This window comes from Arvicola amphibius, chromosome 5 (assembly GCF_903992535.2).
Source record: "Arvicola amphibius chromosome 5, mArvAmp1.2, whole genome shotgun sequence".
Classification (NCBI taxonomy): domain Eukaryota; kingdom Metazoa; phylum Chordata; class Mammalia; order Rodentia; family Cricetidae; genus Arvicola; species Arvicola amphibius.
Window position 1 is genome coordinate 73851823 of NC_052051.1, and position 15702 is coordinate 73867524.

The following is a 15702-nucleotide window of genomic DNA, read 5'->3' on the forward strand; positions in this document are numbered from 1 at the left end:
TGTACATTATTTACTTCTACCACTTTTGGACTTTTTTCTTACACTTGTTTTCCTTGTCACAGCTCTGTGAAGAGGGGAACATTAAATAGAGGTTAAATAATTTTCCTGAAGTTACAGGAATAATTAATAGTTAATTTTGAATTTGAACCAAAGCCTTTTGTCTCTTAATTCTGTGTTCTTCACACTACATATATATGTTTACACAGTAGCATCAGAATTTAATTAGGATTCACACCTAACCACGACAGATTATAATCCTGAGAGTTTTATCTTTCATGACAGAATTTAAAGTCATCTGTTTGTCTTAGGCCTTTATAGACTAAATTGGGCCAAACCTCTAAGGAAGCCATAAACCCTCTAGAGGATGCAGTTATTTGGAAACTATTCATGTCTTCAGGAGTTCAGCATTTGCCAGGCACCAGCAATTTAAGAGCAGGCATGGGATTTTATATGCTGGTGAGTCATAATGATATGTTAGTGTTAATTAGTTTTTTCTTCCTTTGATTTTATTGGTCATAATTGTCAGTCTTCATACACAGTATATCAAAGAGCTTTGTAATTTAGTTGTCAAGTGTGCGTCAGTGACATTATCCTAAATGGCACACATTTGGTGCACGTGAGGGGGATTCAATTTAGTGTTTTCCATTGAAAGATGCAGCAGTTTTCTTTGCTTTGTGTATGGAGCATATCAAAGACATTCATAATTTAGTTGTCAAAAACATATACACGCTTAAGTATTATTTTAAAAACTCTCTTTGTTTTGTAGTTTGGTAATGAATAGGCTTCCAAACCACCAGTCCTTTTATCTTATTTAATCCATACAGATGTCTGTGCACTAATAAACAGCTAAATTCCCACCATCATCCTGCTCCCCGGAGCATGCTGGCACTGGTTGGTAGCTGCTTTTCCCCCGTTCACTTTGTTAGTCTATTGGCAGCACTGTAAATACTTTCCAATATTAAATTCTCCTTGCTAGCATGTAGGACAATTTCAGAAGCATTTGACCGAGGACATGATTTATAGCACCACCTTCTCCCGACTCTCCTAATCAGATCACATTCTTATAAACCTCAGGAACACCTGGTCACAGGATTTCAATATGTAGAGTGCCGCCGATGGCTATTTCTCCCCCTCCACCCATCGTGGGGATTGCAATATCCGAGATTCCGGTTTAATACTCTATTTTTATTTTTTTTTTTAACAATGCTCATTGCAAACGCAGGCACATACTCCAGGGAAATTCACCGCAATGAGTGGAGGATTTTTTAAGCACAGAAGAGGTCTGGGAAAGTGCAGGGCATTTTCTGCTCTGAAGCTTGGTTTCACAGGTCTACCTGCCAGCCTTCTGTGGTGCACTGTGGGCACCGGTGATGGTAGCTGATGAAAATTGATGAATGGTCGGTGTGAGGTTAAGAAGTGTCTTGGGATTAATAAACATGCGCACAGATGCCCGAGCAGCAGGAAAAGATGCCTTTCTCTCTCAGGTGGACTGGAATTTAATTTTGTTTCAATTTGTTTTCACAAAGTATGCATGAAAACAGTTTTTTTTTGTGGGAGGGGTGATTTGAAAGTATGGGTTTCATATGATTTCACATAGACGTCAAAGTCCATACAGTTAGGAGGCAGGACTTAAACAGTAAGCCAGGGACTTGTACAGGCTAGGCAAACGTATCACCTCTGAGGTGTATCCCTAGCTTTCTTTAACCAATTTTTGAGACAAGGTCTGATTATTTTCCCAGGTTGACCTTGAACTTGTAACCCTCCTACTCCACCTTCTGCCTAACTGGGATGACAGGTCTGTGGTGTTTGGTTACATATGTGTCGGCCTTTAGATATTGTATGACAGTTCTAGTTTTCCTATGATAGGATATCCTAAGCCAAAATTGATACTTTTTCCCATTTCTCCTTATTTTTTCTTTAAGTATCTATGTAAGCGTACCTCAAAGTTATTAGTTTTCAGAGGTATTTTGTGATATTGTATTTCACTTTATTTTCTTACATATAGTGATGTATTTTGTTTAGTGACTTCCAGCAGTCTACGCTTCTCCCTTAAGGGAAGTTTAGACACCAGGACGCAATGTGTTATTTGATTTGAGGAACTGTTAAATGCTTTCTAATGGAAGAAAATGAGTTCCAGTACTTATTTTTATATTTTAATATTTTATACATTAGTATTATGGTGGTTATTATTCACAATTTTGTGTTTAAGTGTTTGGAATAAACTTTTAAGATTTGAAAATAACAGGTGTCATTTGTACTGTTGCTATATTGTTTCCTATTTTATTTTATTTGGGGGTTCATACACGAATACACTGTACTTGCATAATTTTCAATCTCACTTCCTCCTTTAATGTTTCCTATATCTTTCCATTGCCGTCTTCAAACATATAATTTCTTGTGTCTTTATTTTTGTTTTTATAAATATACATAGTTTTTTACATATAAAAGCTTTGTTTTATATGTATATAAAACAAAATAAAGATACACAAATTTATATATATATATACACACATATACATGTACACATACACACAACGTACTGAGTACAATTAGTGTTTCCCTTATTTTCATGTGTTTAAGACTGAGAATATAGGACCAAGGTCTCATCCCTGAAGCTGAAGCAACAACACAACAAAAAAACCCACCATCACTGCCACCAACACCACCACCACCACCTTAAAACAAAACCACATAGAACTGTTTCTTCCTTCTTCAGCAGTAATTGACTGCCTGTAGCTCATCTGCGGGAGCTCTTTGCATGTAAGGGGTTCTGAGTTTGTTCCCCAGAACCCACATGAAAAAACAGGTGGTGGAATCTTCTCTTAATGACTATGTTGATGAGGTAAACAAGGCAATTTCAGATGGCCAGCTAGTTTAACTTACTTGACCAGATTCAGGCCAGACAGACTCTGTCACAAAAAGCTGGAGAGAACCTCAAAAATATCAGCCCTGGTTGTCCTGTGACCTCCACGTGGACAAGCTCACACTCACACTCATACACAGGTGTACGCCCTCACACATGCAGATGCACACACAGAGGAACATGTACAGAGACAGACAGACACACATACACACAAACACACATATGTATGTGCACACATATCCTAATTTACTTGAAGGCCAAGATCTGTGTATTTCTATATTGAGGTCAGATCACAGTCTAATGAACTGATCAGTTTCTATAACTGTCTTTCCATTTTTGTCTTTAAGAAGTTCATTTTTTTTTGTTGTTGCAAATGATTTGGTCATCCTTTGCAACGAAGATCCCTCTTTGTTTTTTGAGGGATCTCTATATATTTTGTATATCACTTCAAATGGTTTAGTCTACATTTTAAAGCCATCTTTGCCACAGAAATTCTTCGGCAAAGGGTTGATATAAGATAGAAAATTTGAGACATTTTGGCCCCATTTTGTAATTTTATCAACATATTCCAGGTTAGAAAAGAGTTGATACTGCATGGACAACCTTTCCTATGCAAACAGCTCAAGTATATACAGATGTGGCTTTTATACCTCGCCTTCCCTGTCCTGGGCCTCTTTCTATAGTGAGGCATCACATTCTCTAGAGACGAGTTTTATTGGTTTTTTTTTTTTTGCAGGTTCCATGTTTAATGTGGATCTTGAAATTAAAAAATGTTGTGCGTGTCCATATGTGTTATGGACATACGGTTATGAGTGTGTAGAAGCATATGCACATATGTACATGTGTATGTGGAGGCCGGATTCAACTTCAAATATTTCACCTCAGGTGCCATTCACTAGTTTTTTTTCTCCTTTTGAGAAAGGATGATGAACAATGATGGGGCTCAAGTACACAGAAGATTCAGGAAAGAAGGGGATAGAACCAGAGAATCATTTCAAGCCTCAATGAGGGATTTGGTGATTTTTTTGTACAAGAAATTAAGAGTTTTCATTCATGGAATATGAACATTTTCTTTTTATCGATCACATATTTCTTGATATTATTCTTATACTATTTTGAAAACTGTCCAGGACTTAGCACTAGATACCTTCTGAGAGTGAGAACCCAAAATCATTGCATAAGCTCATGTTCATGTTTCTTTTAAAATGATAATGCAATATTCAGGTCAGTGCTGTACACTACTGGGCCCTGAATAAAATTTGACTGTTTCCAGAGATGATAACAGTCTAATGGAGAAGAGGGACAACAGCTGAGCAATTTCAAAGGGATGAACTATTGATTTGGAAGGGATTGAAAGTGCACCCCCAAAGTGATTCAGGCAAAAGCATATTGCTGGAACATTTTTTACCTTTCTCAAGTGCATGTAGATAATTCAAGAAAATGTACCACAGTACTGAAATCAGGACTTTGGTCTTAGGTGACTTAGGGTTTCTATTGCTGGGAAGAGACACTATGACCATGGCCACTCTTGGAAACACTTAACTGAAGATAGCTTATGATTCAGAAGATTAGTCTATTGTCATCATGGTAGGAAGCATGGCAGCATGCTGTCAGACATGGTGCTAGAGAAGGAACAAAGAGTTATACGTCTGGATTGGCAGGCAGCAGGAAAAGAGAATGACATTGGACCTAGCTTGAGCATCTGAAACCTCAAAGCCCACCCCCAGTGGTACACTTCCTCCAACATGGCCACACATACTCGAGTAAGGCCACACTTCCTAATAGTGCTACTCCCTGTGAGTTTATGGGGGCCATTTTCATCAAAAACACCACAGTAGGCGACAATGCTACCAGTGTTCTGTCTTCTATCAAGGCCAGTCTTCTGGTTTTTCAGATACAATGTAGCTAGCCTAGGCCAGAATCAAACTCACAATTTACCTGCCTCTACTTCCCAAGTACCAGGATTACAGGCATATTTTTTTGTGTGTGTTGTGTTACTTGGTTTTATACACACACACACACACACACACACACACACACACACACACACACATATATGATGTGGGATTCCTCTCTGTATGCTGTGAATACTATTGGTGAATAAAGAAACTACCTTTGCCTGCTGATAGGGCAGAACATAGGTAGGCAGGGAAAACTAAACTGAAGGCTGGGAGAAAGGCAGCAAATCACGGAGAAGCCATGTAGCCCCACTGGAGACGGATGCCAGAACTTTGGCTGGCAAGCCACAGCCATGTGGCAATACACAGATTAATGGAGATGGGTTAAACTAATATGTAACATAGTTAGCCAATATAGGCCAAGCAGTAATTTAATTAACACAGTTTCTGTGTGATTATTTTGGGGCTAAGCGGCTGGGAACTAATTAGCAGCCTCCATTACAACATATATATTATTATGTTCATGGGTATAATCCAAGGGGCTGACTGAAAGTTTATAAAGAACAGAAATGTGGGATATAGTTGATCTTGGTTTTAACTTTTTAAATCAACTATAGGCTACTTATACAAAACAATTTAATTCCTTTGTGCATTAGTTTATTTATTGGTATTTAGTTACTCTTCAACATGTAGATCATGACAAAATGATGCAAGAGTTCTGTGTATACATTATCACGGCTATTCTGAATAAAAATTAGATAACATTTCTCATTTAAGAAATTTTTGAATAAAATGTTAAAATACATATTAAAATAGCTACATTTAACATTAAGTTAAAACTAGCACTTAACTCATATGACCAAAGCACAGTACAGAGATTTTCAGTAAACAAAAATCAAAATACCATTTATATCACTATTATGATTTAAAAAGTAGGCCTAAGAATCAGTGCACCTGGATCTTAGGGGCTTTTGCTAAACTAATCAAACAACCTTCTAAGGAAGGATTTCTTGGCAGGAGTCAAGACTTTCCCAGAACCTTTTTTGTGGAGTGATTTCATTGGAGGTTTTTGTAAGGGCAGGCTTCTTTTGGGAGTGTGTAATGCTCTTGCTATCTGTACATGCTCATTGCAGTAATATTTGTTGCTTCCTTCTGATAAGTGGATGAGTGTGCGTTCTGCCAGATCCATGCACTGGGCATGTACCCAGTGCCCATCTCCATGAGAACAGTAGATCATGGCAGGTTTATTGAGCTCCGTTGAATAGAATGGAACCCAAGTATTGATGTCCACATCACAAGTAGGGCAGCATGTTATCCAGTAGCCGGTTACAGACTCGTCATCCTCGTCATCCTCATTGTAGGTGTCAAATTCATCATCACCATCAAAACTGGTTGCTTCTGCGCTGAAACAAAATTCCTCTGAATCTTCAAAGGGTGTGGAGTCCCCGGGATCTTCTGTTGATGTCTGACTATTTGTGCAGATTTTCTGCTCTTCACTCACGTCATCTTCAGAGCATTTCAGCATATAGAAATAGAATGCTTCTGTCATAGTCTGCTTATTGTCTCCTGGTAAGCCAAGGAAAACAGTCCCATTTCCCATGCTGCTTCCAAACCATATTTTGCTATGCTTAATATCTGGGGTCCAATCTGGGGTCTCCATTTCACTAATTTCTATCGTGTTGTCCCCTAGAGAGACAATGTTGCAGACCATCCTTTTTTGATTTTCCAGCTGATAACCACCAACAATAACAAATTCATCATTATTTGTTTGAGTGAGGATTGCACTGGAGACAGAGATTCCTCCTGGCAAGACTGTGCAATTCACTGCTGGGCTACCCAGGGGAAGATCTACCCTTATTCTATACAGGTTGGCAGGACGAATGTTATTGGCAAGTGAATGTCCTCCTAAAATGTAAATAGTATCATTTCTGGCAATAGAAACATGAAAAGACAGCCCATCCTGAAGTTCTGGAAGAGTGTATGATGTAACACACCCAAATTCAAAATCTACCAAGAAAACATGGGGCAGGCAGTCAGCTACACTATTCCATTTTTCTGTGGTTCTCTGGGTAGAAGGCATGTATGATCGTCCTCCGAAGAGAACACCCATACTTTTTCCGCGACTATATACCACATTAATTGAATGACCATATCTGGCTTCCGGGACATCACCTACTAAATCTTTCTCTGTGCAACGGAAAGTAACTTTTTTGTTGTTCCTGCAAGCAACAGACATGATATAAATCTTATCTGAAAGCTCATTGTTTGGTGTTTTCCCTCCGTGGATGATATATTGATGTTTTTCAGACTCTAAGCTGCCTTTGTAGGAGCAAGTAGCTGGGTAACGAAGCGGTGGGAGGTAGCAGGAATCTTTAGAGAAAACCGCAGGTTTCAGTTTGAGATGATTTTTTTTAATATCAAAATGGAAGACTCCAGTAGGGCAGGATCTCTTGGGCCAGCCTTTTTGGCCAAAGAAGAAAACTTGACCATCAAAATTCATCAGTGAGAAGCCTGGTTGAATTAAGGCTACATTATGACCCACTGTTACCATCTGCAGTGACATTTTTGATTGTGAGTAGGTCTTTTATCTGAAAGTATAAAGCACAAAACTTAGAATATCTTTTTATATACATCATTATGTTTAGATGTCCTCACATGCAAAAGGTGTGTTTAAAAGAAAAGTCATTTAACATGCTTGTCCTAGAACTGTAAATCCCCAAATAAGGAAGCGAAGAGCCCCAGACCTTTCCTACTTAATTCAAGTCTAGCAGCTGGGACATATTTTAGTGGAGCACTCTCTTCGCTTTGATTTCTGGGAACTGTAGTCCTTCTTTCCTAGAGCGCCCTTCCATGCGAGCCAACAGAACTACATTTCCCAAGAATCCGTTTTCTAGAGTTTGTCTTCTTGCTGCTTCAGGACTGGAGCCGTCTAGGCTGCCTGGAAAGGACTCCAAAAGAGCGAAGTGACTAGATGGGCGCCAAGGTGACGGACAGCTAGGGAACCGAGGTGAGAGTGCGCCCCTCTGCCGACAACGGGGCGCTGGACGCAAGAGTACCAGGAGGGGCGCCTGCAAACCGGTGCTCAGGAATCGCTGCGGCTTCTGGGACTCTTAGTAGGGTGTCCCGGTAGGAGGCACAGATACATCTCGCCCAAGTGTGGTTGCCTGGAAACCACAGTCTGAGGGGAAGCCACGGTTGAGTCGTCTTTGCTGACTCCACTCTGGATCTATTGAAGCGAGAGCCAGAATTGCACTCTGAGGACTCGTCGCTTGCTGGGACAGGGAGTTAGGAAAGTTGACTGTCTTTCAGAACCGAAAGACGAGTCTTAGAATACCTAGCACGCAGGGGAGAAGCAGCTTGAAAATGATTTTTTTAAAAATTTTCACTCTGCACCTACTAACGTGTGTAGTAATTAGACAATTACAAGGGACACTTTAGAAGACCCCCACCCCTTTCCTGCTCAGCAACTTTCTTTCCTTTTCTTGAGGATTCTTTCAGCGAAACAAAGACAGTTCCTAAACTACACGTCTCTCCCTCCTCCCAACCCCCCATGCCCCAACACCTAGGAAAATAGAATTGTCCTGTTTCAGATCATTTCCAGCCCACGGAATGTGAGATGATTCTTGAGTAATTTTATATTGAGTACAAAAAAGGCTCCTTTCCGTATTGTACTGCTGTTAAGAAATATTTATCAGATAAAGGTAAGCTTGGGAAGTTTGTACCATTACCTACCTTAGAGAGAGGTGAAGTACTCTTCCTGCTTGCAGACGTGAAACACTCTGTTTTGGCACTACATGTTGAAACAAAATAAGATTGACTCTTTTTAGAGTAAGTTGTTTAAAAAGCAGAATAAAACAACGGTCAGGATTAGGACTCAGTGCTGTCAGCCTCGACTCAAATCCTGGCTGTCACTTAGTGACTAATGATCTGACTTTGTGCAAACTGTTTAACTCTCCGTGGCTCGATTTCCTCATCTGTAAAATGAGGTGGTTTTACCCACATAGGTTGATGTCAGTTATGATTAGTAATTTAAGACTTGTAAAGGAGTCAGAACAGGGCTCAGACACAGTAGTAGTTACTATTGTCCTTGAACTACCAGATAATGCCTCTGGTAGGGCACAGTAATCTGCTGATAAGGGCCGCTGGAGACGTCTAGAAGGGGCTGTAAGATGTTGGGATTTGGTCAGTAGATGTAGAAAGATGAATTTTTTTCTTAATTGAATTTGGTCTTTGATGGTTTCATACATGTATATAGTTCATTCTGATTTACTGTCATTCCGCCCTCTTTTATGTCGCTCCTGCCACTGCCAACCTCCCCCATCCTTCATAAAACTCTTTCCCCCACATTTCCCACATTTATGTCTTTTTGTTTTGTTTTGTGTCCCATTGAGTTTAAACAGAGACATCTGAGTGACCATGGGTTTGGAATTGTGTATGGAAGTTTGGAGTATGCCCTAACGGATGCTTATCTGAAGGCAGTGTCTCCTTCTCTTCCAAATCTATCAGTAGTCAGTAGTACTGCAGAGTGGAGTCAGCCTTCCTGAGCTTCCCTCCCATCCACCGTGGGCTGTTGATAGGGTCAGCCTTGTGTAGACTCAGTCTAGGAAGCCATAGCAAATGTAAGGTCATGGTTGTAGTGTCTGTGCCACACCTCAAAGAGGAGCATTTCATGATTGGCTCCCATCTTCCTTCAAGAGATTCTCTGAGCAGTAGAGGGGATGTGTAAATGCTAAACTTTTGAACTCATAATAGTTGGTTAAATTGTTAAGCCAAAGGTGTTGGTGGTGACTCAGAGAGGGAGGGAACAAGGGAGGGAGGGAAGGAGCAAGGAAGAGAGAGAGGGAGGGAGGGAGGAAGGGAGAGAGAGAGAGAGAGAGAGAGAGAGAGAGAGGGAGGAGCATTTTTACTGTAGTTCACTGTGCCATGTGAAGGTCGTCTTAGGGATTTGGAATATTATGGATTAATAATAAGCAGTTTCTTGAGCAGTGCATAGGGAAGATTGTCCATTTTGTAGCAAACTTGGAGCCCTAAAAACAGTAAAGGGAGCTACATTGTCTCCTCTTGGGACCTAGGCAAGTGTTTGCCCATTTAAGTCTCAGACGATCTGTCTTAGTCAGATGATTTGTATATTTAAATAATAGAAACATTGGAGGTGTTTTAGCATTTTTGATATCATCTAGTTGTTGAAGTTTTGGTTCATGGGTGGGAATACATTTTTTACTGGAGTTCATGATTGTATCTTTTCTAGGCCTTTAATATAACTATATTAGTTACATCTAGGATTTTAAAAATTGTTTAAAAATTATGCTAGGCCTAAAATAACCCACTGAAAGCTTCTGTGTAAATAGACAAAAATATCAGGCAGATTAAAAAAAAAGACTGCTTTTCAACTAAGGGAAATTTCAAAGTCAACACATTAAAGATTCTTTTGAAAAGGAAGACATACAGGGCCAATACCCTTAACACAGTTTTCTCAGCCCTGTGTTAGCATTCCCCAGCAGGGCAATTTTCACTTGTTCGCTTTGAAGCCACGGCATAGTTGAGTATCAGAAGAGAACTAATGGTGTGAGGTCTGGGTTTGTAGTTTCCTGTGTCTGAACTGACTTTCTCTCCAAAGACAGGCAGTATACTCTGACGCTCTAAATCTTACAGACCAGCATTGTCCGTGTTTCCTGACTCCAAAATAGCTAGTACCCCATGCACCGCAGCTACTTAGTATTTGAGTGAGCACTGTACGGTCTATCAGGTTAGAGGCATATGTTGCTTGATTTCTGCTGGCAATGAAACCACGGTTAGGCCTATCTGTCCATGCTGATGTCAGAGGATCATTTATGTCCCAAGATTAATAATAATACCCTGAAGAAATCAAAAGTAATCCTTGCAGTAGCTTGAGACCAGGAGACCCCATCCTTCCAAAATCTACATCTCTCTTCTTCCCTACCCAGATGCCCTGTTCATCTGTAGCCAGCACACTGGTTTAGTGTGGCAGCAACAGACCCTTGAAGTTTATAGACGCAGGTTCCCGTCTTTTAGCTTTGCTAAAAATAAAGGTATTGGACCTACCTGAAGGCCAGAGGGGCTGCTTATCCCTCTCTGAATCCTTGCGGCTATGCCAGGAATTAAGGTCGGACTTGGGGAAGAGTCAGTGACTGTTTAGTTTGACTGTGGCAAGCTGAAGGCTGAAGGGTAGAGTGTTTCTGTGCCTACAGATGTTCCAGTGAACGCTGGTGTAACGGGAGTAACTGACTGTGACCCCCACCCCCACCCCTTTGGTGGTTGAAGGAGAGAGATATCCACCAGGGTGTTACTCTCAAGTTTAACCATTTCATTACTGACATATTGAAAATATAAGTCCTGAGTTACCAGTCAATTGTAAAGACAAAATCTAATTGAAACTTGATTTATTAAAATTAAGAACATTTTAGAAAAACAGAAAAAATATCACTAGCTTGATTTAACACTCTAGTGAATCAAATGGGAAGTGATCTGTTCTGAAGCCAGGCTCAGAATGTCTCTTCTATGACCCAGTTTTCTTTAGTGCAGCCTGAGAAGCTCTACTTATCTGAGGCGTTGTGGTGTAGTGTCCAGTGTGATGCTTGTGAAAGTAGGATTTGTTGTTTTCCCGAGTGGAGTCATCTTAACCCTCAAAACCTGCTTACCTCACTTGATTGTTGAAGAAAGATAAAAAGAGATAATTTATGAATTTTCCTCAGTCAGGACGGCATGGTGACTTCATGTGGCCTTTGCGATTTTAGTCGTTGTGTAGGATTTCATTGAGTAGAAGCATTTACACAGTGACTAGGGCGGACAGATCTGGCAGGGTCTTTGCTTCCATCTCTCACAATTTTCTTATCTCTAAAACAAGGATCCGAGTGTTGCTGGACAGACCATGTGTGGGAAAGAGGGTTTGCACAGCAAATCATGTTTCTGAGAGTGAGTGATATTATAGGTTCCTTTGTATAAACAGCTACTTAATTTAATTTTATTTGGAAAATGTTAAGATCTGTTTTCAGGATTGACTTTTTTTTAAATGTATGTGCCTCTCAATTCCTTGGTTGATTCTTCTCATCGGAAAATGCTGGTCAGTTCTTTAAATGTCAGTGTCTAGTTATTTCCATGAAGATTTTTGTTTGTCTGAAAAAGGGCAGTTGGTTGTTTTCCTATTCATACCACTGTGTGATGGTTGTGATATCTGAAATCACAGCCATGGTGGCAGCACTCAGAAAGCTGATGTTCTAGTTGTTCTACAGTTCTTATAAAACGAAACTCATTTAATCTTAATATAGCTTCTGGTGAGGGTTTTAGCCTTTAGGTTTTAATAATATCATGAACCAGCCGGGCAGTGGTGGTGCACGCCTTTAATCCCAGCACTCGGGAGGCAGAGGCAGGCGGATCTCTGAGTTCGAGGCCAGCCTGGTCTACAAGAGCTAGATCCAGGACAGGCTCTAAAAAAAGCTGCAGAGAAACCCTGTCTTGAAAAACCAAAAAAAAAAAAAAAAAAAAGAAAAAAAAAAGAAAAAAAAATAGTATCATGAACCTGGCAGTTTTACTTAGCTTTTTAATAAGTTTTCTATCTCTGGAGGTGACCGGAGACTAGAGCAGTAATCCTCTCTTAGCCGTGGTTCCACTTTCCCTGTTATGTGGAGGCAGGATTGTGGTCTTCTGGGATCTAAAGATATTAAACGGAAGGTCCCAGACATGAGCAAATTATAGATTTTAAGCTGTATGATGCCCTGAATAGCATAGTGATGGTTTGTCACTTTTTTCTGCACCCTGCCTTGCACCTGAGGCATCCCTTTGTCCAGTGTGTTCACACAGTATAAGCTACCCTCCTGTTAGTCACTCAGTAGCCTCTTTGTTAACTGACCAAATGGAATGGCATTATAGTGCTTGTGTTCAAGTAACCCTTGTTTTTGTTTAACTGCAGCTCCAAAGCATAAGGGTCAGGTGAAGCTGGAAATTTGGATATGATAAAGAAAAACTGTAAAGTGCTTTCTTTAGTGATCCTTTTATATCACCGTGAGAGGAAGGCTGATCATAATTTACAGATTTTAAATGGTACAGAGCTGGTTCTCTTCTGTTGTGTGTTTTTAAAAGCGCTCTTATTTTGCCTAATTCATAAGTTAAACTTTATTGTAAGTATGGATAGGAAAACAGAGTAGGATCTGATGCACCTGTCGTTTCAGGCATCCCCGGGAGGGTTTTGGACATATGCTTTGGATTAAGGGGCACTAGTGACTTAAATCCATGTTTAGTCATGTGAGGGATTATGAACCAACAAGCAAACAAAAAGCCAAACCAAAGCAAAAAAACCCCAAACCCTTCCAAACGTAGGCCTTGCACGTAAGCAGCTAGTATTACAGTAGGATGAAGTAGCAGTTTTTACATTTGTGTGAGCATGTGATGGCTGTGTGTGTGCGCATGTGATGGCATGTGCACATGTGATGACATATGTGCATGTGATGGCATGTGTGTTCGCATGTGATAGCATGTGCGTGCATGTGATGGCATGTGTGTGGAGGTCAGGATAATCTGGGGAATTTCTTTTCTCCTTCTGCCATATGGGGTTCAATGATTGACCTCAGGTTGCTAGGCTTGGCAGCAAGTGCCCTTCCCTGCTAAGCCATCTTGCCAGTCTGAGGCAGCCATTTTTGATCTTGATTGCCAGTGAATACACCTTTTATTTTTCTCACATTCAACTTTTCTTCACGGTTCTTTGATGTTCATCAGGAAATCACAATCGTAGGTTACTTAGTCTATTTTAAAACCTCGAGGCAGAATCAGATTCCAACTCTTACTGAAATATATTGATTTATCCTTTTTAAATCAAAAAAGAGTGGAGAACTAAAGAATACCAGCCAACTTAATTACAGAATAAAAATAGCTTTATTTCATGGGAGAGATAAAAGCCTTAATAATACGATAGACTGACATTGTAATTGAACAGCCAAGGAAGCATAATTGGAAAAAAAAAGAGATGAAAGACAGCTTCAAGTCCAGTGCCTTTGTTTTTATATTCAAGCTATGTAAGGACAGAAAGTTAACTAACTTTCCAAGGGTAGCAGCTGCAGGGTCTGTGTGCTGGTGAGTTGGGGGAAGGCAGAGGAGGAACACCAAACTAGACTCTCAACTTTGCTCCCTTTAGGCTGGTCCACCTCTGCTTTCTAAGTGGAAGAGCAGCTTCATGATAACAGGGAGCAAGGCTAGGGGCATCGCCTCATAGCACTGAGATAGGCATGGATGTTATGGCTCGAGGTAATGAGGCCCTGGTGCTTAGGGAAGCAATAGAAACAGGCAAGTTTGACTTGTCCTGTGAATTGCAAATTAGAGCCACGTTTGAAACTGACAAAGGAGAAAAGAGGAAGGAAAGGGAAGTAGGAAAGGATGCGATCTGCAGTTAGGGTGATGGGCTGTCAAGAGCAGGGCATGTCAAATGATTTGCCACTTTTTATTTAAAGCAGTTAAGTAAGGCCCCCCTGAGCAGAGGTCTAGTATTTTCCTGTAAAGGCTTTCTTCTCTCTGATTCAGTGTGAGATCATTGCTTTAAAATAAAGTGGCAAAAACCGGCAGAGTTTTGTAATGTGCTAGAAAAAAAATCATAAAACAATTCCTTTTTAGAGAAAGAGGCATTTGTGGTATTTTATCTAGATAGAGACTGTGTTGGCAAAGGCAGTTTGTATATATGCACCAGTGCGCTCGGTTGTGTACATGGAGGCAAAGCTGCAAATGGAAGCATTGCGTTCTTTCTTAAAGCCCATTTGTTATTCCAGTCATAGGAGTCTGAATTAAAAATAGCTGAGATGCACGTCTCAAAAATCTTATTTCTTTTAAGAGAATGCCAAGTGAAAAGGTCAATTTTATTTGCAAGATCTGGCATTTTGAAACACTCAGAAATGTATTCCTGCAGGCCGTGTTGACTTAGTTCTCTGGTCTACACCTGCTTCCGACCAGCTGTGCGATTTTACTTAAAGCTGATGTTCTGGTATTGCAAAAGGCTGTTCATTGTGCAGGTGGCTGGCAGACTCAGGAAAGCCTAGAGAGGGGACGATTTTAACTAAGCAGGGCATCTCTCTGTCAGAGTTGTCATACAATTACAGAGGCCGTACGTGTCAACAGGACATTGCATACCAGTGAAATGGTATTATATTTGAGCTGGAACATCTCTTACTGTTGAAACATTGTGCAGTTCGGGAGCTATAAAGTGCCAGTACTTCCTCTGGATTATAAGTTTTACCAGGGGCGCTGAGTAAAAGGATCACAGAACCATACTAGTATCTTCTGTTAAGTCAGGAAGGCAGTTGATGGCATATCTGGGGCTAGGGCGATGGCTCTGAATGTGGCTGAGATGTGTGCAGACTTTTCTTAGTAAATGCACTGTCTAGAGATCACGAGTTGCTTAGAGGAGTTTGGACGAAGGTAAGGTCAGGGTGTTTTTTGTGACTCCACATAGCTGTGTATTAAGTGCGAATTGAGAAAGGCAGGGCAGTGAAAAGGCAACCTTGCTGACTGCAAGAACAGTTCCCCGGTGTCTCCTGCAGGCGCACAGTTAATCAGCTTTTTCAAAACAAGGAGTAAGTGCTTAGCTGTGAGTGCTTTCTTTGTTTCTGTTAACTAATAACTGTTGTTAAAAATATATTTAGTTGGACAGCCTTTGTTCCTTAACACCAAGGTTTCCAGACTGACTTCAGTTGCTGGGAGAAGAGCATATTTTGGGGAGATAAAATTGATTTTATGCAGTCTGCTGATGAACAGAAAGGCTTAATGAATGGTCACCCCAAGAAGCATTATGATAGTGGCTTGGGTGGATGAGCAGGAAGAGAAAGCAAGCTTTCCAAGCAGAGTGTTTCTGCTTAAGCATGCTCTTTTGCACACTAGTGTTATCCCTATCCCCTAAGTGCTCCTGCAGAAGAAAGAAGTCAACACACCAGTCTCATCTCTATG

The 15702-nt window shown here is 40.5% G+C and overlaps 2 protein-coding genes across 2 annotated transcripts in view; one reads left to right on the top strand and one right to left on the bottom strand.

Annotated features, from left to right (window-relative positions):
* Positions 1–5740: 5740 nt before the first annotated feature.
* Rag2 (recombination activating 2) lies at positions 5741–7324 on the bottom strand. Its single transcript, XM_038332149.1, has one exon. The coding sequence runs from the start codon at positions 7322–7324 to the stop codon at positions 5741–5743; it is 1584 nt and encodes a 527-aa protein (XP_038188077.1).
* Positions 7325–7646: 322 nt separating this feature from the next.
* Positions 7647–15702, top strand: part of LOC119815547 (intraflagellar transport associated protein) — a 78404-nt gene continuing 70348 nt past the window's right edge. Inside the window, exon 1 of the mRNA XM_038331711.2 lies at positions 7647–7768. The gene's annotated coding sequence lies outside the window, so the exon portion shown is untranslated. The remainder of the gene's footprint in view (positions 7769–15702) is intronic.